The sequence below is a fragment of the Biomphalaria glabrata genome, chromosome 11, assembly GCF_947242115.1.
Source record: "Biomphalaria glabrata chromosome 11, xgBioGlab47.1, whole genome shotgun sequence".
Lineage (NCBI taxonomy): Eukaryota > Metazoa > Mollusca > Gastropoda > Planorbidae > Biomphalaria > Biomphalaria glabrata.
Window position 1 is genome coordinate 37107244 of NC_074721.1, and position 25758 is coordinate 37133001.

The 25758-nt window shown below is 33.9% G+C and overlaps 2 protein-coding genes across 7 annotated transcripts in view; both read right to left on the reverse strand.

Annotated features, from left to right (window-relative positions):
- Window positions 1-7950, reverse strand: part of LOC106080346 (transient receptor potential cation channel subfamily M member 2-like) — a 48170-nt gene extending 40220 nt beyond the window's left edge. Inside the window, exon 1 of one of the 2 annotated variants that reach the window (XM_056003819.1) lies at window positions 7786-7950. In XM_056003819.1, coding sequence (XP_055859794.1) covers window positions 7786-7833 — 48 coding nt within the window. In that variant the 5' untranslated portion in view covers window positions 7834-7950. Of the gene's footprint in view, window positions 1-3755; window positions 3993-7785 lie in introns of those variants that run through there. The other variant, XM_056003820.1, reaches the window with a different exon arrangement.
- A 94-nt stretch (window positions 7951-8044) lies between these two features.
- LOC106054917 (uncharacterized) lies at window positions 8045-25649 on the reverse strand. 5 transcript variants are annotated; one of them, XM_056003825.1, is made up of 14 exons: window positions 24094-25649; window positions 22530-22593; window positions 15692-16057; window positions 14737-14781; window positions 12822-12866; window positions 12633-12677; window positions 12458-12502; window positions 12270-12314; window positions 12095-12139; window positions 11907-11951; window positions 11732-11776; window positions 11202-11249; window positions 9156-9256; window positions 8045-8970 (listed from the first exon to the last, which is right to left on the reverse strand). In XM_056003825.1, the coding sequence occupies exons 1-14, from the start codon at window positions 24094-24096 to the stop codon at window positions 8935-8937; spliced, it is 978 nt and encodes a 325-aa protein (XP_055859800.1). In that variant the 5' UTR covers window positions 24097-25649; the 3' UTR covers window positions 8045-8934. The 5 variants fall into 5 exon arrangements, with proteins under 5 accessions (XP_055859800.1, XP_055859801.1, XP_055859802.1 ...); XM_056003826.1 differs by having other exon boundaries at window positions 22530-22639; XM_056003827.1 differs by lacking the exon at window positions 24094-25649 and adding an exon at window positions 22755-23802 and having other exon boundaries at window positions 22530-22639.
- Between the last annotated feature and the right edge of the window lie 109 nt (window positions 25650-25758).

Consider the following 25758-nt stretch of genomic DNA (forward strand, 5'->3'; position numbering starts at 1 on the left):
TCTACTAGTAAAAAAAAAATAGCTAGAGATAAGCAATGTTTCTTAAACTACTGAAGGAGTTTTGCCAAGAGAGTAATTAATAAAAAATGGCAAAAGAAATAAACGTCTGCGTCAGACTATTGGGGGCAGCCGGAGAAGAGTATTCCTTTTTCTGAGGGTCAAAAATGCATTCTACGTCATTTCTACGACCTTTGTAGTGTACTAATTCTATTTATTATAAACATAAAGATCCTCACCTATTTGAAAAATGTGTTTATTATCTTATCTTATATAATACAGACGTTACTTCAAAAGGCACGCTGATGTCTTACGCGTCATGCATTCAGTCATGCATATTAACCAATGACCTAATTTCTGCCAAGTCACTGGTTTTCCTGGATAGTTATTTAGCTATTTTAATGACATTAAAATTGTTACAGTGATTTTTACGCATTGAAATTTCCTCTCCGCGATACCGCAGATGGAATGAGTTTCAAGCATTTTGTATTTAGAAAGCCGTTTTCTAATAATGGAAACTAGGAAATACCTGAAAATACTTCCCCGTCAAGGCCAAATAGAAGCATTGAGCTACAACTGTATTCATCTATTGGAGTACCTCCCTTTGATCCCAGCAATGTGTTAAATAATTTTACTTAAAAAATTATAGTTATTTTTGAGCCATCTTGTAAATAGTGGATATTTTCAGGATAAACTAAACAAGGTCAAGGACACTGAATAGAATTTTAATGTTGCCTAGTAGATATAACAATTATTGAGCTATTATTTCCACGAGTTAGTTGCCCATTTGATTGTTAATCAATTTTAAGGCAAAGAGTAGAAATCTAAAGCTTTTTCCATATTGAGATACTGAGATTAAGTTGAAGAGATTCAAATAAGTTTTCCTAAACTGTGCTCTGCGGAACCCCTAAAGTTCCTCGAGGCCCGAATAGCTGTTCCACTAACTACTGGAACAATTAACTAGTAGGATTCCACGCGAGTTAACCTCTCTAAAAAAAATAAGCAAGGTGTTCCGCTAAATACTCAGTATGTGCAAAGTGTTACGTTTTAATGGAAAAAGTTTGGGAACCACTGGCTTAGAACATTTGATTCTTATGAGCTAAAAGTGCACAAAAAAGATTATGATATACATTTAAAAAGCATAGTTGATCTAGACTTCCTTTGTTTTGTACATCGGAGACACCGAAATGCTATCTATTTATAGTTTTTCAGCCATGAAAGAAAATCTCCAAATAAAAGTTTATGTAAAAAAAAAAATATAAAATTTTGGCGCGTATAAGAAATGCGCTTAGATCTACGCACGATCTAGGTCAGTGAGTGTTGACGTCTGAATGTACCTCTCGATTCGTTGAAAGAAACTTTGTCCCTCTTTTGGATTAAGCGGTCCGTAAAATATTTGATAGAAATGTCTGCTAGGCTAGTAAATTAGCAAAAATGACTAGTTTATGTCATACATCAGATACAGCCTACAACAACAGCGTACGGTGGGATAGGCTATGAATGTCAAGGACGCTATATACTGGGAAGCAGTTCTAGGAAAAGGAAATCTATTAAATATTTTGTAACCAAAACACAGGAGACATTGAAACTTTTAGCGTGCAGATTATTACAACTCTGTAATTTTATTTTAGGGTCATATTGTCTTTATCCTCTCTAGCTTTGAAAATTTTTAACGATTGAGCGGTCACATGTCTTGCTCTGCTTTGCTTAAATCTTGGAGGTCTAAATTTTCTTAAGAGGTTTGTCAACATATTTTTTTTTTCAACCTTAACTTATCATTTTATGGCTCACTTTCTCATGTTGTCAATCTCCTTCTGTGTCTCACTCTTTCTCTCCTCCTCTCTCTGTCACTCACTTTCTCGTTATCTCTCTCTTTCTTCATCTCATTCTACCTCTCTTTCTCTCTATACAATTCTTCCAACGAGATGCGTCTTAAATAGTCTCTGAAACCAGTCCAACGCCTGGCTTTCGCGTGTTCGGCGAGTCTGTTGGAGAATGTGCAAAATGAGCCACTTTGAGCCTGCCTAAACCAGTTTGCATCGGGCAGGAGGGGATCTTTAGTCTGGCTACACAGAATAAAAATTCTGAATTTAAACCTCTGCTGCCTTGCAGCTATGCCCAAACTAAGGAAAAATCAGGAGACGGTGACCTTTAGGCGTCTTGCAGTCATACAGTCAGAGCCGGTCATAACAATTTCGTGGCCCTATGCGAAACGGATTTCTCGGGGCCTAGTTTGTGTAGGGATAGGGATAATAAATGAAAATTAAGATTTTGTATTAGAAATAAATTCCTCTTTGCATTTTAATTCATTCTTTACTACGTACAAAATCACGATCAAATAAAAAAAAAATATCGCTTTTAATTTTAAAAAAAATAGAGATTAAGATAGATTTAGGTCTATATGCCTCATGATTTTTTAGGAGATTTAGAATTAGCACGGGGCCTATGGAAGACCGCATAGGTTAAAGTTGCCTTAGGCTGGACCTGCATACAGTACTACATCTTGGCAGAATGTGTAGCGCTACGATCCCGATCTGTATTGGGTATTTTCCTTTGGACACATCAGTTGCGCGGTGGCCGAATGGTTAAGCGCTAGGCCTCCGAATGGCGTCTAATGTGTACCTGGTATTTGTTGGTGAAAGTAAAGCGGTCGGTCGTTGAGCTAGCCACAGAATACCTTACCTAACCTTACCTTATCTTATCCTATAAAATACAGACATTACTTCACAAATAAGGATGATGATAACGTCCTACGCGTCATACATTTAGTCATGCATGTTAACCAATGACTTAAATTCTGCCAAGTCACTGGTTTTCCTGGCTATCTCAGGCAACCCATTCCATGCTCTAATAGCACTAGGTAAGAAGGAGTATTTGTACAAATTTGTCCTGGCATATGGGACGAGGAATGTGCCTTTATTTTTGTGTCTTTTTGAGTATTTTTATTAAATTTTGTTTTTGTATTTGAAGATTAGGTTCAGTGTTGTTACTATACTTTTGCGTCTTATATCTTTAAAGCTTTCTAAATTTTGTGATTTCACTAAAACTGTTACTCTAGTCAAAGGTGAATATTCTTTTGTTATTGCTCTATTTTGTGTCTGTTACATTTTCTTAATGTTTTCTTTACTTGAGGGGTCTCGATAAGCGTCAGTTATAGAAACAGATGACCTTTATTTCATCTGCCTTACAGATCACAAGATGTGAATGGAGTACTTTGAGGGGAGAACGGCTGTTGGACGACGAAATCAAAACCAAGTCTAATGCCTTGGCTTTTATCTCGCTCTAGAGCAGAATTACAGCTGCCATGTTTGCTAAATTGAAAGGACTTTATTACTTTTGATAACACACACCCCCAACCATAAATATACAATTATTCCAAAGATCTATTTTCAATAATTATATATGCATATCGCAACTGGGTTTGCGAGGTCATTTGAAACAATGCACTCATCCTTAATTTTCGGAATCGAATTTGCCATTATTATTTTTGTAATCAACTGAAGACACATTTATTATTCCATTTGAAAGAACAAATTCGTACAAATGTTCCTTCTTCCCTAGCGCCACTAGAGAATGGAATGGATTCCCTGAATCAGCCAGGAAAACCAACGACTTAGGAGAGTTTAAGTCATTGATTAACATGCATGACTAGATTAGTGTGTAATTATCTTTTTTTTTTTTGAAGTAACGTCTATATTTTATAAGATTAGATAATACATCAAGTACACACGTGACTAAACTAAAAATTTCGTACTTACGATTTATTTTAAAATCCGGCGTGCAATCTTCCTCAAGTTTCTACTTGATTCTAAACTCTGCTATGTTGTAACATTGACAGAGGATGGAGCAATTCAAGCTTGTTCACTTAATCTCTATAACTTACAGTTGAAGGAATGGACAATTGCACAAAAGAGTATATCAAACCATGACCTAGTTATCCAACCATTCTCGTCTGCCACTTTCAAAGAATTTCATGCATCGCCTAACATGGTATACCTGAACTCTTACTTGACAGAACCTATTTCTAAAGGAGAAATTCCGAGACAGAGAGAGAGAGAGAGAGAGAGAGAGAGAGAGAGAAAGAGACTGAGAGAGGCAAAAGCCGTTGACATTTTCAGACGTAACTTTTTGTTAACTTCTAAGAATAATATGGATGCCCTCCCCAACTAGTAATGTAAAGCCCCCCCCCCCCCCCCTTCAGACCTTGTGGTCTATAGGGCAGATGATGTCAAGATCATCTGTTTCTGTGGCCTACGGTTAACGAGTTGTCATGTGGCCAGCACAATGACCAACCGCCTTTACTTTTCCCCAACTAATGTCAGGTACCCATTAGAGCTGGGTGACTCGGAGGCGCCCGAAAATACCGAAATTAAAAATCAAATCCCAGTCTTCACCAGGATTCCAACCCAAGACGCCCTGTTCAGAAGCCAAGCGCTTTACAATTCAGCCATCGGCCCCAACCTCCAAAACTACCTGTTTTCATTTACTGAAGCTCAATCAGTACTTCTTGAGGTCAGCAGCGATGTCAAGCAGGACTATGTGCTCGCACTTACTCTGTTTGGCATATTCTTTTCCTACCTACAGCTGACAGCAACATCAACGAAGGTGTATTTCTCCATACAAGAAGAGCAAGGAGCCAGGACATCCTCGCTGTTATCAGCAGCAGAGGCATTTTCTGGCTAGGTCACGTTCATATAATGCCACAAGGTCGACTCCCACAAGACATTCTGTATGTTTTAAAAAAAAGCTTGTATCAATTCACTTTGTATGTCCTGTCTGGTCAAAAGTTTGTACACGTTATTTCTCCGACAACCAAACTCTGATCAAGCTGTAGTTTTGCAAAATTATTTCTGTAACCTGACAACAAAATAATCAATAAAAAAATAACCAATTAGCCATTGGAAATAAATTATTTTGTTGGTATCTCAAACAAGGATAGAATTAGTACTTGACTGAAGTGGTGGTATAATCTGAATTTGTCCAGTTTGTAGATTGTCGTTTGAGGCCTATTGAACGTAAACATGAAATAGAAACCACAGATAACTCTACAGTCATCCATATTCATAGACGCCTCGCTACTAGAGTGGTGTAATGTACTAGTTTAGAGAGTAGATTAGTTTTGTTAGTTAAATATATTGTGTATAGTTTTAGCGATGGTAAAAGTAATGACGTAGTAAGACAGACGAATGACGTAGTAGACTTAGGCGAACAGGAGACCAACATGGCGTTATGTTAGAAGTAGGTTGTGTTTTGAATAGGAGTTGAGTAGTAATTAGATATAGCGACGTTTTAGGAAGACTGGACGGATTTCCCAGTGGTTAATAAAGCATCATTTTATAGAACTAAATGTTGTTATCAACTATATTAAACTTGTAATGTTATGTGGCTAATGTCAAGTAATAATTGATGCATATTCGAAGTCAGATTAGATTAGCCCACAACAGTGGTTACCACGTTGGCTTAAGAAGCCTGAGAAGGCTTTAGCCTTTAGTTTTCTCAATACGCTATGATCCGATCACTTCACTTGTCTGGACTAGTTGGAAAAAGGAAGGATAATCTACTATTTTTAATTATGCTAGGACAAATTTGTACAAATACCCCTTCTTCCCTAGTGCTATTAGAGCATGGAATGGGTTGCCTGAGCTAGCCAGGAAAACCAGTGATTTGGCAGAATTTAAGTCATTGGTTAATATGCATGACTAAATGCATGACGCGTAGGACGTAATCATCTTCTTTTTTGAAGTAACGTCTGTATTATATAAGAAGATAAGATAATCCCTTTTTAAATGTAATTTTTTTAAAAAAAAAAAGGGAAATGAAATTGCGCTAAAACAAAAACAATAAGTAAAAAAATATTTCTAATTACACAGATTTACTATTCTTAGTCTAGATCTATTCAACATTTAATTACATGACTGATCCAATCTAATTGATACTAAGCTTTTGTTGTTTTTTTAAAGTACTCTTTGTATTTTGCTTCTTTTTTAGTAGAGTCTTAGTATTAACATAAATCTAAACAAGAAAATAAATCTGCTCTACATTTTTGCTTTTTTTTTTTTTTTGGGTGGGGGAGAGGGGGACAGGAAGGATTGGAAATTTCTGAGCAAGAAAAAATTAAATTAAAAGGATTACAAAAAAAAAAAACAACTTAATAGTTTAAAATAAACTTTTTTTTGTTAATTTATTACATCTTTGAATATTCGTTTGTTGAATAGCATTTTAATTTTATGTTCCTATTTCATTTGTTGAAATTTCTATACTAATCGAAATAAGCTTTACATGTATCTACTGAAACTAACTAATAAAAGTGAAACCAAGATTTATCATCTGGTCTAGATCTAACTACTTAATTTCAATACCATACTAAAATTGATTTGGCCTACTGTTGACATATTAAATCTAGATGATAAATTATCTATATAAACTCCATATGTCCCCCAGAAAGCCCTGTGCTCCCTCAAAAGCTACGGTCTGCAGGCGTTTTTCCAGTTCACGGACCAAAGGTTTGGAACTCACTCCCCATTGATCTCAGACAGACAACATGCTACACCACTTTTAAGAAGAACATTAAGACCTATCTGTTTAAAACTTTTTTAGATTAGTTGTCATATTAGCTCTCGTGTTTGTGTTTGTAATGTTATCACAGCGCCTTGAGCATACATTTTGTTTGTTAACAGCGCTTTATAAATAAAATTATTATTATTATTAAACTTTCGCAACCCACACAGTAATAGAACAAGTGAGCCCCTATACGCCTTTCACTGAGTTCTGGATAACTAGGTAAACTTACAGTAACTACAGATGAGAATTCTTGCAAAGACTTAGTAAAGTAAAGTTCCCCTTTCAGACCTTGTGTCTATAGGGCAGATGATGTAAAGGTCATCTGATTCTGATTCAGTTAACGAGGGTGTCATGTGACCAGCACAACGAACAACCGCCTTTACTTTTCCCCAAACTGGGTGGACTCAGAGGCGCCCGAAGATCCAGAAATAAGAAAATCCCAGTCTTCTCCAGGATTCGAACCCCGGACCCCGGTCCGGAAGTCAAGCGCTTTACCGCGCCTCATTGCAAAGACTTAATGTATGATTATATATATTGCCTTTGGACAAATAGAGTAAGCTCGCATAGTACACAATTCATTTTCCAAGTTTGTTTCAACTGTTGAATCGTATGGACTTATCTTTCATACATATTTTATAATTTTGTGCCAACTAAACTGGCATAGGAAAAACGCTTTAACTTTAAATAGACAAATGAACATCCCTGAGTAATTAAAGATATACAAACTATGCCATTTATAGCTGCTGTGTATATAATGCGCATTTATCAAGTTAAGTTTCATTTCGATTTGTCTTTGTAATATTTTATGTTTGGTGCTTATTCATATATTTGTTGCACATTATTTTTAAATATAAAAGATATACATTCCATAACAGACATTAATGGAGCCACGTCAGCTTTACACATATTAATAGAAATGTAAGTACTACCGTGCAAATTTTACTATGCGGCCAATATCCTAAAAATACACTGGTACGACAAAGTAGAAAACACCAAACTGTGGGAGATGAGTGGGCAGAAAAATATAGAAGTGCAGATCTTAGAGAGAAAGTGGAGATGGATTGGTCATACCCTTAGAAAAGATACCAGCAACAGAGCTAGACATGCCTTAGAGTGGAGCCCCCAGGGAACAAGACGTAGAGGAAGACCAAAAAGAACATGGCGACGCAGTATACTAGAGGAAGCCGAGAAGACCATAAAGAGCTGGGAAGCCATAAAAAAACTTACAAGAGACCGTGAAGAATGGCGTGTTTTTGCTGAGGCCCTATGTTCCATAAGGAACTCAAAGTAATGATAATGATGAAGTTGAAGGCCTACTATCCAGTGATATTCAGCCAGAGTCGACAAAGGTCACTTAATTAAAAATGGTCACATGATGTAAAATGGTCAAATATTCGGCCAGAGCAGAAGGTACTATCCGTAAAGTAAAGAGAGAAGAAGGCAAAGTCAAGGTTCCATTTCAATTCAAATATTTTATTCAAACGCACTATAAGTTAATGTATATATATATATATAAATAATATGCCTTGGATTGTAGACATATTCACTATGATTATAACATATTCACCTTACATTCATCAATAAATGCACATGAAAAAATGTATTTACATACCACAGATGTAATGGAAAATCCAGTTGAAGTTTTAGCTTATGCTTAGCATTTGTTTTTAACTAATACTGGTAGTAGTAACAATAACAAGGTATGAAACAAAACAATAACTAAAAGATAGAGTCTTAAAAATCAGTTAGAATACAAATATTACAAACTTAGAAATGCATTTTAAAAGCATTCTGTTTAATGTAAGACTTGATTAGAATGAGCAATTGCTGACAGTACAGCTAGCTTGAGCTGAAAAGCTGATTTGTCCTACTGTCTGAATGTGTCCATACATGCCACATTACAATAATATAATAGAGAGTAAATATAGTTTTTTTGTTTCATGTAAAATTATAGAAAGAAAAGTGGATTTTGTTTGAAAATTTAAATGCCCTCTTAGTGCTGTTTAGTAGGGTTTTGTAATTTTTAAGCATGTAAACTAAAAAGAGTTGTACTAAAATGTAAAATTATATCTCTGAGATAAATTTAACATATTGAAACATTAAAAAAATGTCATTTGAAAGCAAAAATGTATTAGTTTTTTCTGTTATTTCCATTACTCTGAACTCCCTTATTCGGAGTGAAAACCAAAAAAAAAAAAAAAAAATGGGGTTTTCTGATATTCTATTTACCAGGCTTGAAGTTTCCATATGTTATATATCTTTGAAAATAAAAGAAATTGACATAATTAAAGATAATAATATGTAACAAATCAAAAAGTCTAAATTAAAATTAAATAGACTTATAATGTTCCTTGACAGTTTTTGACCATAAGATAATTAGTTAGACTGCTGAATCTGTTGCAGAGTTAAAGTCTGAAAATCATAGCAAGAAGACAAAGTAAGCATGACTTTAAAAAAGTGCACATTTAGAAAGCAAATCAAATAATTTAATGCAAACTTGATTTCAACCATTAACAGTGACTCTAATATAATCATAAGATATCATAATTACTCTAATCATTATTCTTTTTTTTTTTTTTACTTTTAAGAAGAATTACCTTTTTGGTTCGATATTTCCTAATCACAAAGAAACAAATGACTCCAACTATTAGGCTTACTAATCCAGTACTTGCAACACTGGCAACAATGTAAATCAGGACTGAAACGTAAGCATCAAGAGTTGAAATTTTTGTAAGATAAAAGAATCACAAGTGGAAGACTGCATTCGTTAAGTTTTTTTGAATTTTCGTTTGAACCTTTAGCGCCTAAACGGCAATCGACAAAAACGGCAATCGACAAAAACGGCGTCGCCAAAACGACGCTTGACGTGAGCCTATTGGCGCTGCCCTTGATACACATTCTAGGTAGCATAACCCATTCGTAAGAGAAGAGAAAGGGAGATAAAAAATTATTATGAAACAAGACTGATTTCGTTAAGTTAAGGTTCATAGAACTAATCCCTCCCCTACCCCCTATACTAAATGATAGATTTGTGCTTTGATCATGTATAAAAATGGGTAAGAATGATTTAATTCTAAACTTAATGTGGTGTTTCGGATCAAATATAGGCCTATGTCAACTCATTCTGTCCGTCTGTCTGTTAAAAAGTTTGTGCAGGTTAATTCTGTCACACGGAATCTCGGATCAAGATGAAATTTTGCACAATTGGTAATTAATTATATTTTGGTATACTGAACAAAGGAAACATAGTATTTGACCGATGTGGTGGTAAAGTTTGAATTAGCCCCCTATATCATGGGCGTAGCCAGGATCTTATTTCGGGGGAGGAGGGGTTTGAACCCCAACCTCCACCCTGGCTATGCCCATGCCCTATATACTTTATAGGTCGCCGTTTTAAAGTTTGAAGGTAACAACTATAAATCCTCCTATTTTCATAATGATATCGCTGGAACTGTGGTTAGTCAACTGGCTTGAGAAGTCTGAAGAAGCTTTAGCTCTAGAGTTCAAATTCAGCTAGTTCACGTTTTATATAATTATCTGAGCCTCGCTCTCTGTCAAAGCAAACGTTACGTGGGCTAACTCTAGTCCGACTTGCGAAAATAAAAGAGTTATCTTTCCATGACTTTTTTTTCATCGCGGAGTCCCGCATAGTTGGGCCAGGAAGAGAATTATATATAAATAGATGAGATTACATGATTGATTCAAACTAATTAATGCTTTATGTTTTTGTAAAAAATAATTGTTGTTGTTAAAAGTATTAATAGGAACTTAACAGTTTCATTTTTATAATCAGAAATATTAAGTCTACTTCCATTTTTTTATAACATTATCTAGTTTAGACGAGACAAATAAAACGAACATTTCATATGTTGATATCTAACCTACTACCTCTAATCTAACATTTAAAATAATATTCACATTATTATTACCAAATCAACTACTTAAATTTTGGCATAGTTATTGAGAGAAGAAGGAAAGAAAATAGAGCATAATACAACATCAACCCTTTGACCACGGACCCCGATCCTTAAGGTAGAGTTCCCCTTTCAAACCTTGCGAACTCTTGGGCAGATGATGTAAAGGCCATTTGTTTCTTGATACTCTAGTGCTGCTATGAATGTTTGTAAAATGTTTTACATGTTTCGAATGTTCTTTCAGAGTTTAAGATCATCTATTTCCTAGCCCAAACATTCCGCAGGATGACAGGGGATTGCGTATTTGTTTATTTTAAAAGACGTTTCAGGCTCCAATATGTGTTAAACCTAAATATAACATTATTTCTGAAAACTATTTAAGTTAGAAGATAAAGATGTGGGTGAGCTCTGGAAGAGACGTGTAATCCCATGACCATGTGTGGTAATGCGGAGATAAGATAACTGTACTGATTTGAAACCTCTTTTAATCGGAATCTGAATGGTAAAAGTGGATTTAGGCATCCATGGTTCGTGTCCTACTCGAAAATTTATATTTGTATCCTTATATATTCTTCGTCATCTTCTCTTAATAATCTTGGCACCTTTTTACTTCTATTATTATATGTAGAATGAAATGTTTATTCATAAAAACATATGACATTAACATATTTTTACTTTTAAGATATATTGTATGAAGTTGACACTTAGTAAATGCCTTTCTATTGTTACCTGAAGAAGTGTCTTGGCTATTAGTTTCAGTTTGAGCTGTAGTTGATCCTGTTAAAAAATTAAACAGCGATGACTAGAATTTTCAATGCTAATAAGATTGTTTTTTTTTTAATCAGCGTCTAAAGAGAAGCAGAAATGACGTAAATAATGTTTTTTTCACGTTTGCTTAGGGCGAAAGAGAAATAAAGTCAGAAAGTCGTATTTTATATTGCTACTACAAATAACATATATGTAGAATACCGCCTTTTTGGTATTTAAATACCATATACATTTTTTATTTTTTTTTTGCGAAAAGAGGACGTTAAGTTGTTAATCTGCCAAAACCGGTTCTTAGTGATCTATCAGTAGTATTTTGTGTATATGCAAGAGATTTATTTTTTACTACCTGAGCAGAAATTGTTAAAATTTAGCGATTTCGTGCTGAAAACGTTTATAGCTATGAACAGATGTAAATAATTAACAGAAAAAAAATGTGGAAAAAAAAACATACATAATTCTATACTTTTATGGTACAATCTGTAGATGCTTACCTGTAAGCTTAGTGAAAGGTGAAGTTGCAATGTTTGTTGTTGTGTCTATTTGAAATACATTACAATTGAAAAGTTATGAAAATGTTCTGTTTATAACCATAAAAGATGTAAATAATTGACATTAAATTAACCAAGTAAATTGTATACATTAACGACAAAAGATTTAGATGCTTACTTGTAAACTTAGTATCAGGTGAAGCTGTGATTCTTGGTGTTGTGTCTGTTTTAAATACATTACAAATGAAAAGTAATGAAAATATTCTGTTTATAACTATAAATGATGTAAATAATTGACATTAAATTAAACCTTTAAATTAACCAAGCAAATTGTATACATTAACGACTAAAGTTTTAGTTGCTTACTTGTAAACTTTGTATCAGGTGTAGCTGTGATTTTTGGTGTTGTGTCTGTTTGAAATACATTACAATTGAAAAGTAATGAAAATGTTCTGTTTATAACTATAACAGATGTAAATAATTGACATTAAATTAACCAAGTAAATTGTATACATTAACGACAAAAGATTTAGATGCTTACTTGTAAACTTAGTATCAGGTGAAGCTGTGATTCTTGGTGTTGTGTCTGTTTGAAATACATTACAAATGAAAAGTAATGAAAATGTTCTGTTTATAACTATTAATGATGTGAATAATTGACATTAAATTAAACCTTTAAATTAACCAAGCAAATTGTATACATTAACGACTAAAGTTTTAGTTGCTTACTTGTAAACTTTGTATCAGGTGTAGCTGTGATTTTTGGTGTTGTGTCTATTTGAAATACATTACAATTGAAAAGTAATGAAAATGTTCTGTTTATAACTATAAATGATGTAAATAATTGACATTAAATTAACCAAGTAAATTGTATACATTAACAACAAAAGATTTAGATGCTTACTTGTAAACTTAGTATCAGGTGAAGCTGTGATTGTTGGTGTTGTGTCTGTTTGAAATACATTACAAATGAAAAGTAATAAAAATGTTCTGTTTATAACTATAACAGATGTAAATAATTAACATGAAATTTAAACATTTGAATTAACCATGCAAATTTTATACATTAACGACAAAAGATTTAGATGCTTACTTGTAAACTTAGTACCAGGTGTAGCTGTGATTTTTGGTGTTGTGTCTGTTTGAAATACATTACAAATGAAATGTAATTGTACCTTTAAGCAAAGTTTTTATTTACATTAAATACTAATAATTTAATATCTATTTTACATATTTGTTTGCAGTATATATATATATATATATATATATATATATATATATATATATATATATATATATATATATATATATATATGCTTTCATGTATTGCTCTTTAGCCATATTTCCTTTTATCATTTTAACTCTCTCATATTATTCGTATCAAGGCTTTCATAGTCCACAGTTTTATACCCATTAGTTCTGTTGTCATTGTACGTATATTTCCATAAAATATAATCTTTTATGGTGTAACACCCAGATTTTCTTGACTTGCAACACTTTTAAATAAAATAGGATTTGCCAAAAATTGATTGCTAAAATTTTACTATTTTTTATTATGCTTTTTTTCTGATTGTAGTTTTAGAGAGAAATACAGGCTCCGCCTTTTTCATTTATATTGAAATTTAAACATTTGAATGAGCCATGCTTATTTTATACATTTATGACAAACGTTATAGACGCTTACCTGTAAACTTAGTAAAAGGTGTAGCTGTGATGCTTGGAGTTGTGTCAGTTAAAATTGTGTACATTGTTTTACAAATTTTGTTGCAGTATATATTTAAATACATATGCATATGCTTTTATATCTTGCTCTTAATGTGATATTATCATATTATTCGTATCAAGACTTCCATCGTTCACATATTAAAACACTTTGTTCCATTTTCAAAATTGCAAAAAAAAAAAAAATCATAAATGTTTCAAAATATTTTTTTTTTACTTAAAGATGTTTTTATTAAATTAAATGTGAGCAAAGAGTGTTGCTTAAATTTATACTATATTTTATCATGCTTTTTTTTGATGATAGTTAAAGAGAGAAAAATATGCTTTATCTTTTGATTTTAATGTATTTCTACTTGCTTTATTAAATATGCTTTTAAGCCAGGGGTTCTAAGCCTGTGGGTCACGATTGACGATTTGCCAGGGGTCGCCTAAGACCATCGAAAATATGGATTGTTATTATCTATTCTTCTATTGCTGTGTGTGTGGGTGGGTGGATGGGGGTCGCGGCAGAGTGGGGGATTGTAAAAAGGGGTCGCCGAGCTTAAAAGGTTGAGAACCGCTGTTTTAAGCGAATACATAAAAATATATTTAGGAAAGTATTATGTTCAATTTGGATCATTAAATATTTTCTAGATGTAGTCTAGATCTAAAATCTAAAAACTTTTTTTCACAGCTGGTGAGATTACATTTTATTTTGTGAATTCATTTGTACAATACCAAATAGAGTGGAAGGGGTTAAATGGATAAGTGGTTAAGAGCTTGGCTTTTGAACTACAAGGTCTTGTTTTCAAATCAGATTATTAATTAGGATTTTGAGTTTCTGGATTTTTAGGCCTGCCCACTAGTCCATTTAACTTTAAAGTGTACGTCACATTTGTTTTGAAAAAAGCGAATTATCCGTGTTTTTTTTGGCCAAATTTCATTAACCGAAACAGATGATCTTTAGATCATTTTCAACAAAGACAAAAAGGGGTCCATACCAAACACATTAGGTTAACAAGGTAAAGTTAGTAGAAATGGTTGCATAGTGTTAAAATGTTTTTTAAACTGTAAACAATACAATGTCTAGTGGAAAATTATTTTAGATCAAACACAGAAATGGTTTTATGAAATGAAATCAAACATTTTATTATTTCTTGAGTAGAAATTGTTAAAATTTAACAATTTCAAGCTAAAATTTTTATGTTCATAATTCTAAAAAGTTATAAATATTTGACATTAAATAAAAAGATATGATAAAAACATGCTAATTCTATACATTTATGACAAATGTTGTAGACGCTTACCAATAAGTTTAGTGACAGCCGACGTTGTGATGCTCGTAGTAATATCTGTTTGAAATACATTCCAAATGAAAAGTAATTGTACCTTTGTGCAAAGTTTTTATTTTCATTATATGCTAGCAATTTAATACTTTTTAATACTTATTTTATCAATTCGCTTGAGGAATATATATCTAATATATAAAGCAAAAAGTAAGGCTTTTGTATGTATGTATGTATGTATGTATGTATGTATGTAATTATGTATGTATGTATGTATGTATGTATGTATGTATGTATGTATGTATGTTTGTATGTATGCCCCGCATAGAAATCCAAACCGTTTCACCAATCTTAATAAAACTTTGCTAAAATGTTCCTCAGATCATGGCGGAGACAGTAGTGTATGTTTAATGTCACTTCCTCAATCGGGGGGGGGGGGGGGCAAAATAAAAAAAAATAGTTTAATTTATCTCTATTATAGAAATGAACTTTTTAACAAATCGTTTTCACTGTATTTATATGTATCAACTCAACGGGTAAACCCATTTTCGCTATCTATTTTTATTTTCGTGGCGAAAGAAAAAAACTTGAAAGGAACATTAGCTAAGTTTGACATAGATCTAAATTCAACCCACTAGATTGATAAAACACAAACTAAAGCCCGCATGCCGCGGGAAATATCCAGCTAGTATATACATATGCTTTTATATCTTGCTCTTAATAAGCAATATTCATTTTATAAAATTTACCATGTTATATTATTCGTACCAATGTTTCTATAGTCCACACTTTTAAGCCCATAAGTTTTATTTTCATAGTAACCTAATTGCATAAAACTTAATCTCATATTTTTCAACATCCAGATTTTTTTTTTACCTTGCAACATGTTTTAAATAAAAATATGATGTTTCCAAAGATGGTTGCTTTAATTTTATTCTATGACAAATTCAAAGCCTTCTTTTTAGATTAGGCCTACCTCTTCTCAAAGGCAAATATAATGTTTGTCCAGAAATAGTTGCATTGCGTTGTTTCACATAGCAAGAATAAAAATCACTGTCAGAACTGATCATATTCTTTATGTTGACCCTAATGGTATTTTCAGATTCCTGATAAAAATAAGAGAATCGGCTTGGAGATATTTCTTCTGCTGAACAGATACTGACATCTGATTGGCCAAGAGAACACTGATAATACAACTTGCTGTTTTTGTACACAAATACTTCTGTGGGTTCTTCATTAGCTTGAGTTTCCCATCTACATTTCAATGAAACACTATTCTCAACTCGATTAGTTTCCTCAAACGAAACTGACAGGCTTTGGACTCTCACAAAAAGTGAGGTAACTGAAAACACACATTTAAAAAAAAAATTCAACATGAGTGTATTTATTTTGTTAAAGTATTAAGCGATTGTACCAATTAAATAAATAAATAAAGCTACCCTTTTTTAACATGACAGAATCTAAGTAACAATAACAGTGGTGTTGACACCCAAGAGAGGGTGACACCCATAGGCCCTAAATGGAAATAAATGCACTCTTGCAAAAGCAGGCAACATTAAAAAAAAATGAGGCTGATACTAGATCACCAAATATCAGTAAGCTGTTTTTATATTCGGATCGTGGTCTACCTATATTTTATTATATTCTTTGTATTTAAGCTTACACATTTTTTTTGGGGGGGAGTGGTAGTGCCCAAAACAATACATGTGAAAGGGTTTTATATGGTAACAAAAAATCGGTTGTATTTTCATTGTAGTTATTTCGTATATGAGTATTAATCAATTAAAACGACATTATTAGCACTTCATTATTGGCTTGTTCGAAGTCTTTCTTAAATTTGTTTTCATTTGACCTGCCATCTCATTAAGAGCATACATGGTGCACTGTAGACTTAAAAAGATAAAGTTTCTGAAGCTTAAAAATGCAGGAAAAAAATTAGTACCAGGGGATCCGTAGCAAGCCTCGCTAATGGAGCTCTCGGTGCACCCCTTGTGTGGCACCCCTTTCTTGGTGCTGAAACTATTTCCTTAGAGGATGTAAAAGGAAGTTCTCTCTCTCTCTCTCCCTCTTTAAATTTCTTGTATCCTATCATGCCAGACGTGACATTCTGCGACAATGTGGTCAGCTGCCTCATCATCTTCTCTACAATAGCGATGCTCCAGGAAACGTATCACCACAACGTAACTGACTCTCATAACGTCTCTATCGAACTGGCAGAACTGTCTGTAATAACTTTGGTGGCTTCTGCTGTAAGAATCAATAGTTTCACTTTCTGGCTAGACTAATTGTGTTGGATCACTTTTTTCGTTAGGCCTCCGGATCAAGAAAATTTTTGGGGATTGTTGGAAATCCGGCGGATTTAGTCGGGGTAAAATAATTTGGTGAGAGATAGAGATGTATTATCTACCTCTTGTTAGGTGCTTCCGCGGTGTCGAATGCAAATCAACCAAAATGAATGTAACACTCAAAGTAATCCTCTATTTTCGAAACAAATTAATTTTTTAATCGTACTATAACAACTCCCGTCAAAAGCGTCTAACACTTTTCATCTCTTGAGCCAGATCCTTTTACATGTATGAAATATGGCCGAAAGTTTAGACGTCGCTTACCCTCGTCTACCATCGAAACTTGAAACTCTTCCTCAGCGTATGTATCTTAGGTGCGCTAAAATGACGGCTCGTTATCAGCACAGTTTCAACAGCGGCCATGATTTCTTCGCGGCAACCTGGAGTTGCACGAAATGTTCATATCAATCATAAGGCCAAATTCCAAAACGTATCTAAGCACGCTAGAGACGTTTGCGGTGTAAATACCTCAACAGGACTACTGTGATCTATTTGAGATAGCTTCCAGCACTTCATCTCTCTCAGCCCACTTTGTTCCAGATAGTTTGTTTTGACGAGTAAAAACCTGTCGGAGGCCGTTTCTTCTACATGGGCTTCCCCAGGCCTGCTAGCCCAATAAGGGAAAACGAACTAAATTATTAGAAAGATAATATCAGCTCATTTTGTCTGTCTGTCTGGTAAAAAGTTTGTTCACGTTATTTCTTCCACACCCAATCTCCTATCAGGCCGAAATTTTGCAAAATTTTTTCTTTCATCTGCCAACACAAGAATTAAACAAAAAACTAAATTAATTGGTTGATTAACTATTGTTAATTAATCGTAATTAATTCAGTCCCCTTAAGAAATCTTGAGCCCTGAGTAAACATTTTTTTTTTGCATTTAAAAATTGATCACCAAGATACCCCCTTCTTCCCTCCCCCCCCCCCTTTCACAACTGGTCTGACAAGTAATAGAATCATTGCTCATTGAGATAGATTAAAGCTAAAGAAATGCAATCTTGCTGAAACATTTATGTTTAAAAAGTTCGTTTAAATATAATATAACATATGTGGTTTTGGTGCTCTTTTTATAATGTTGACTAAGGGGCGCAACTGTTTAAATAAAACGTTTCCTTGCCAACAAGTTATTCCATATGTTAGCACATTTTGCATTCAAATACTCATACTATTGCATCTAAATATATGACACTCTGAGCTAGCCGCATCAGTTCACACCACCCTTGGCGATTCACTGTTCACGTCATATGCATAGCCTCTGAAAGCGCTGTTAAATGGTTACTTTTCAGGTATCAGCCTTAAATCTCATAGTGTCTTCTTTATGACACTAGAAGATTAGCTTATGTTAGCAAACATTGTTGTTTTCATCAAAAAGAGCTCCTTGACTTCCATCTTGTTCCCGATTTCAGAATTTCAGTCACATGTTTACGGTAGTGTCGTTGAGTAGTGAAAACAGCTAGATCTATGTTGAAAAAAAAATCAACTTTATAACATGTACATTATAACCGTTCTGTTCTATTATTTAACACAAATCTATCTATGTTTTTACAGACTAACGCATCTATGGGCATTGATGAGTTCATCTAGCCTTAACGAGTCACCTTCTTCTTTTATCAACCTGAATGCTGTCATTTTACTGAGAAGAAATATGTGCTGTAGACTCCAGGTGATTTTAATTCTGAAGCTGAGAATGTTAGAAATTGGTCAAAAGCTCCGCAATGTAACCCCCTTGATGAGAATACATAACTCTCAGATACCCACGCTGGCTTATGGAGGTGTCTATTGTATGCGGAAATATCGCAAGTAAAAGATTGAGATACCCTTATTTATACTTATCTATTCTAGAAAAAAATGATCAAGTGAAGGTATAAGGCACCATCACCCCATTAGCATTCTAAAACAGTGGTTCCCAAACTTTTTACCTCAAAGGAACACTTCTAACATTCTGAGTATTTTGCGGAACACTTTGCTTTTCTTTTTTAGAGAGATTAATTCACGAGGTTGCCTAATACTTAGTTATTCTAGTAGTTTGTGAAACACTGATTCAGGCCTCGCAAATCACCAGGGTTCCGCGGAACACAGTGTGGGAAACACTGCCCTAAAGGAAAGAAACCAAGGGAAACACCTTCACCTGCGCATTTCTTTAGCCGATTAAAGTGCCAATGCCCATTCAAGGTATGTGTTTTATGTCACAAGGTGTGATTGTCGAATAAAGGAAAGCTTTAATTAACTGGTTAGTTCGCAAGTTCATTCAGTTTAACTGAGTTTGGCTTTATTGGGTTTACGGTTTAGTATGGCGTTAAATTTCATCGAACCTTTGCCAATGGTTTAGTTTGGCTATGGATCAAATTCAAATACAAAACGTCATCACCCTTCCTTTTTTGCTTTCCAATTTAAGTTTTAAACTCACGTAAATGCTACTGTAAATAGGTAATCGTCTTATCTTATAAATTACAGACACTTTTCTAAACTTATAATAAATTTATTTATGTCCTGCGTGCAGGGTCAGATTTAAGTAAAGAAAGTAATCCGGGGAATGATTTTTTTTGTGAAGGCCCATCTACTTTTTCGAAAGCTTTACTACAAATACACCTATTAATACTAGTATGTATGCCTTTTTTTTACTTCTACAATATTTTAGAAAAAAAGAAATAGGGTACTTATAAATTATTCTCATTTTCCTTTCTTTAAAACAAAAATTTATGAATTTATATATTTTATATATAAAATATATTTTTTTCTATATATTTTACTACAAAAAATGTATATTGTTGAGTTATGGCTGGGAAGGGGGGGGGGGGGTAATGCCCTGGCTTGACGTACTGTCGTAAATCCGGAGCTGCATTAATATATTACGAGCACGCGGACAATTGTTGGCCAGGACAGTAATCTCTTCAACGCTAGCCTAGAGTCTAGAGCCTTGCCAAGTTATCACTAATATCACTCTTCTAGTTCTAAGAATGCTAAAACAAATCTAGACCTAATTCCTTTCTTGTTTACTGAAGTATTTGAGCACCCTTTTATGCAGCAGTAGCAAGGAATTTTGTTTAAATTAATGCAATAATAAGGTAGAGATTATGTTTTTCAAACTTAAACCCGATTGTATTAGATCGAGTTACTCGTCTATAGTCAGAGTAAGGTAACTAGTGTAAACTTACAGACAAGATGGCGGATCAGCTTAGTACGCAGAAACTGTCGCGTCATATGTCTACCAACCAATTGTAATGTTTGTAAAAATTGTTTGTTTTCTTATAGTTTGTTCCCATGCCTTTGTCCATGTTCTATTTTAGATGTGCTTTTCTGTGATTTTGAATTTAGGGATTTTTAGGACGCCCACCCAACTACTAATATTACATTACACTAGTTTGTGAAATAAAGGCGGTTTCTCGTTGTGCTGGCCACATAACACCGTGGTCAACCGTCGGAAAAAGAAAATGATGTATTTAGCATCATCAGCCATGTATCATAGATAGAAAGGTCGTAAATTGTTTCTTTTTTTTAAATTTTACTTTTAAATTCCCACTCTTTTTTTTTTACAATTCATCTTATCAGCTTGCAAATTCTTTAAGAAGGGTTAAAGAGAAAAAAAAATGGGTGGACACGCTGTAAACATTTTTCTAGAAAGTATAGCTGCACAAGGAACACTCTACTTCGACCGTTTAAATTTTTATAAATATAATCTTAAGATTTGTTCTGGAGGTCTAGACAGATTTATATTAAACACACATAGTGGTTTTAGGTATTCCCGCAAATAGGCCCTATTTATTAAATAGTAAATAAATAAATAGTTAATAAATAAATAAAGAATATTTTGTGCACCAATTCTGGTTCTATAGTATAGGTCTATAACCAAACTAAAACCTTCTATACCATACGTATCTAGATCCATTACCAACTCTGAATGTTGCCATGTCTGGATTTGTTTTACTTTACTAGAATTTTATAAACACTTGAGTAGAAGTGTACATGTACGTAAAAAGTTGTTTTTTTTTTTTTTTTTTGGGGGGGGGGGGGAGTATTTGGGGAAATTGTTAAAATGTTAGCAATATTTTACGCTTATAATTTTGAAAAGTGTTTTACTTTTACTTGTATGTTTGTTTTATTAAATTTCATATTATACGTTATTAGACGTGTTAAGTGCTTTTTAAGTACCCAACTCTCATCTGTGGCTCCCTAGCAATTAACAAATGTCATTAAAACTTACAATTTTTGTGTCTTTTTAAAAGTGTTTCAAAGACCAACGCTTTTGTAGAGGTCCATGCAATGTGGCAGAGCCGCATAAACCGTTCGGCTACTTATCAAGTGGTACCTAGTTCGAATCCCAACTTGAGCTGAAATACTCATTGCTGAGCGCCTGCAGGCAACACGAATACCATTTCCAACATCTCCACTGAACCATGGCCGGCATTAGGCATAGGCAAACTAGTGTTTGACACTTAGTTTGTATTTGTAGTTATGTAGAGACGCACCATAGTGGACGAATTTTGAACGGGACTAGTGACGCTTGGAATTAGTTGGGTTGGAGGCTTCTTAGAGACAGAGAATCAGTTGGTGATAGGATTTCATAGGGTTAGGACGTATTTTATCAACAGAGACATCGACTGTGGCCTTTTGTGGATTAAACATTTGTTAAACTGTTTGACGGAGATTCAGACTCGTCTCTTCTTTGTTACAAATAGATGTTGTGCTTGTTTACTTGTGAGTTTATCGCATTGTTATACACCCGCACAAGAAACCCATTAGAATTGTATTCAAACCTTATTTTGACCTGTTTATATTACCACATCATAAGCAGACCAATAAGTCTTCCACCATGGATCTATTTAATTTACTTTTTATTGGATTGCAGAGAAATCATAAAGCTCAAAGAATATCACTAAAATGTTACAATGCCACAATATCTACTTATATAAAAAAAAACACAATAAAATAAGATTTTATCTTGTTAATGAAAAATGGCTTCAAACTACAAACAGAGGAAAAAACAAAGCATGTTAAGTATAATATGCCACTAGTACTTAATAATAAATAAATAAATGTAAATATATTTGTATATAAGGCTTGTCTTCAAGTCCGAAGATTAATGAGAATGGCAGTATTTCGCTTGGCTACGAAGCCCCAGGTACGCCCTACATATTTTTCCACATTTCAGCGCAGAAATGAACGTTGTTTGCCGGTGAAATATATATTTATATAAGCTTTAAGAGATGTAAGACTTAAAAAGTGAACATATTCAGTGTATCATGCGATTGACGTAACTTTAATTAACCCACTGGCGCCTATTGCGTTTGAATTGCTTCCTATGCATTTTGTATAAATAAATGTTGCTTTATTAATCTAACCAATAGTAATAGTTATTAGTGTAAAAAAAATAGCAAAAGGGACCCGAAATTTGAAAGGCCGGCCCTGTATTGACAATCGAAACATGTATATAGGTTATAACTATTTATATTTATTAAATTATTTTTCTTACCAGTCAGCAGCAAGAAAACTTTCGGCTTCATGGTGTGACTCTTCCAAACTTTTGAACAATAGGCCTGCAAATGATGGTGGTATCCTTCGATGATGTTACACAGAGAAAGACTTAACAGCCAAGTAAGGAAAAAGAAAGAGAGAGTGTCATGGACAAACGAGACGCACACAGCACACATTATAGGAAAACGTGGGCCTAATGTATGGGTATCAAAAGACGTCCTACCAGAGGGATTGTTCTAGCTTCGATATGTGAGAGGCGGGCTTTGCGATGACAATCACGGGCGCCCTCAGGATTGTTTTGCAGGGAGGTGCCTCCTATGGCTCATAGTCGTTGCTTGAACTTTCTTTTTACGCATAATATTAAAGAAAATAACTGTAAATGCTTTTTTGGTAAAATAAAAAAGAAACTAAACAAGTGAACAAACTATTAACTGTACAAGTTGTTTATCAGTACGGCTCGCGCCCTGTGGAAATGTTATCAGTAACAGGATAATGTGCAAAGACTAGCAACTGGTATTTAAACCAGCAAGCATCGGGCAGGATGTGCTCGTTGGCCTTGGTGAAGAAAAACTCTAAATACGAACCTCTGCTGTCTTGCAGCTCTACCCAAACATGGGAAAGGCTTCGGGAGACAACCCTGAAGAAAAATCAGGAGCCGGAGATCCTTAGGCAGCTTGAGGCACAATGCTCTACTTTTGGGCGGAACCTGCAAAGCTACTGATGTGTGTCATTTTTTTACTATAATAAGACTAAGAAAAGTTCCCCTTTTAGACCTTGCCATCTTAAGTGCAAATAATGTAAAGATCAACGGTTAACGAGTAGGGTGTCATGTGGTCAGCACAACGACCTTCGCCAACTAAAGTCAGGTACACATTAGAGTTGGGTCAACTCAGGGGCGCCCTAAAATTCCCGAAATTCAAAATCTCAGATTTCACCGAGATTCGAAACCAGGACCCCAGGTTCGAATGCAAGGCGCTTAATCACTCATCTGCTTTGCCCCTATGAATGAAGGAGACGAAAAAAAAATGCAACACTATGCAACACTATGCAACACTATGCAACACTATGCAACACTATGCAACACTATGCAACACTATGCAACACTATGCAACACTATGCAACACTATGCAACACTATGCAAAAATATGCAACACTATGCAACACTATGCAACACTATGCAACACTATGAAACACTATGCAACACTATGCAACACTATGAAACAATATGCAACACTATGGAACAATATGCAACACTATGCAACAATATGCAACAATATGCAACAATATGCAAAAATATGCAACAATATGCAACACTATGCAACACTATGCAACACTATGCAACACTATGCAACAATATGCAACACTATGCAACAATATGCAACAATATGCAACAATATGCAACAATATGCAACAATCTTACAGCAGACATACGGTTACTATCTTTGATAAGTTGGAAACATTTTTATTTAAAGGCATATTATAATTATTGATCAATTATAAGAACGCTGTAATTCGTTGAAATTTAATACACGCACAACAAAACTAAAAAATTAAGTACTTACCATTTATTGCTAATTACAGAGTGCAATCTTGTTAAAGCTTCTTCTTAATTCTAAATTATGCTTTGCGCTTGCATCGACAGAGGGAGCATGACCCCAGGCTTTGCCAGTTTAATTTTATTTGTTGAATTCTTGACTTGGTCTTTCGCATTTTTAAAATTTTGTATTGCGTGTTTTGCCTACCAAACTGGCATATGTAAATACGCCCGAACAAGAAACACAAATATCTCCTGAGTAATTGAAGATACTAATAATAACGATATTAACTTCGATTCCGAAGATTAAAGATGGGTGCAGTGTTTCACAAGACAATGCAAACCCAGTTGCGACGTATATATTTTCCTGCATTTATACAGACATAACCGCTCCGCTGGCGGTGTAGCCTATTTAATTTAAGTCTTCTGCGCCTGTCTTCAATAATGGCTTTTCTTTGAGTCTCAAATGTTTGTTAAAGCTCTCCAACTGTCTCTTTCAGATGCCATCTGCTGCCAGTTTAATTTCCTATATACATATTCAAAATATTAAAAAATACTTTTAAAAAAAAATCCAAGCTTATATTGAGTTCATGGAAAATGCTACAAACCGGCATATTATTTAGTTACGCCCTTATATATTACCGTTGAGAAATTCATTGTATAGTAGTTTAATTTTTGTTTTGTTATTGTTTTTTATTTTTTTTTTGTTGTTGATAGGAAACCATTTGTAAAAATAGCGATTAAGACAACATTAATTAACAAATCCTGCACAAAGTTTTCTTTATAATTCATTAATATACATACAATCTTTGATATAACATGCACATCAACATACAATCTTACATATGATCGTAACACTAACATTTAGATATTTTTTTACTCTAGCTTTCAATTCTTAACATTTAATCTTCTACCTAAAGCTTATCTCCACTTATCTACAATCACATTCTCTGGTCTGGTGGGTTTGTATTCCATATTATATTCTATATAAAAATCTAAATACTAGTTCAATTTTTCGATTGTTTCTCAATTTTAAAAGAAATGAATAATTGTGCAATATTTCATCCTGATTAGATCTGCGACCCCCTCTCCTAGAGAGGACCTCCAGCTACACTAGTGGAGCACCCCAACAGTTTGAAAAAAGGCTGAAATAAATCTTTTAGACATAAAATTTCAATAACTAAAGAATAAAAAAGTTAAATGATTACATTTTAAAAAAATAACGCTAAGTTTTAATGAATGTATAGAAGCATCACAATACTTACTTTTTTTAAACTCTTCAGCATAAGAAACAAAAATCGCTACAGCAGTGATGACATACATGAAATGTAAGCAACAATTTAGTCTTACCATATTAAACAGCGAAGACATTTTTTCCGAAGTCTGGATTAAGTGGCAAATTAACCGCTATTTTATAATTACAGTTGCAGTGGAATTCGCCTAAACGCAAAACGCATAATCGCATTACATATGTTATAAATAGAAATAAATAAATCCCGAGATTCAAACACAAATTACAAGACGTTTACAATGAAACAGAGGTTTGTGCATAGTAGTATATCGCCATTGTCGGCTAAAAAAAAAAAAAAAGCTAGTGGCGTAGCTTGGGTGGCGGAGGGGGAATTTGAGGTGGGCCCCCAAATAAGTGTTTAATTTTTAAATAATTTTTAAATATTTAAATTTTTAATTTTTA

What these genes read in the sequence shown, in the direction of transcription:
- LOC106054917 (XM_056003823.1), bottom strand. Translation starts at nt 22,707, where the DNA reads ATGTGTGCTGTGTGCGTCTCGTTTGTCCATGACACTCTCTCTTTCTTT. An exon ending in ACCTGATACTAAGTTTACAA is followed by an intron (nt 12,140 to 12,269) that starts GTAAGCATCTAA and finishes TATTTCAAACAG; the next exon opens with ACACAACACCAAAAATCACA. An exon ending in ACCTTTCACTAAGCTTACAG is followed by an intron (nt 11,250 to 11,731) that starts GTAAGCATCTAC and finishes ATTTTTTAACAG; the next exon opens with GATCAACTACAGCTCAAACT.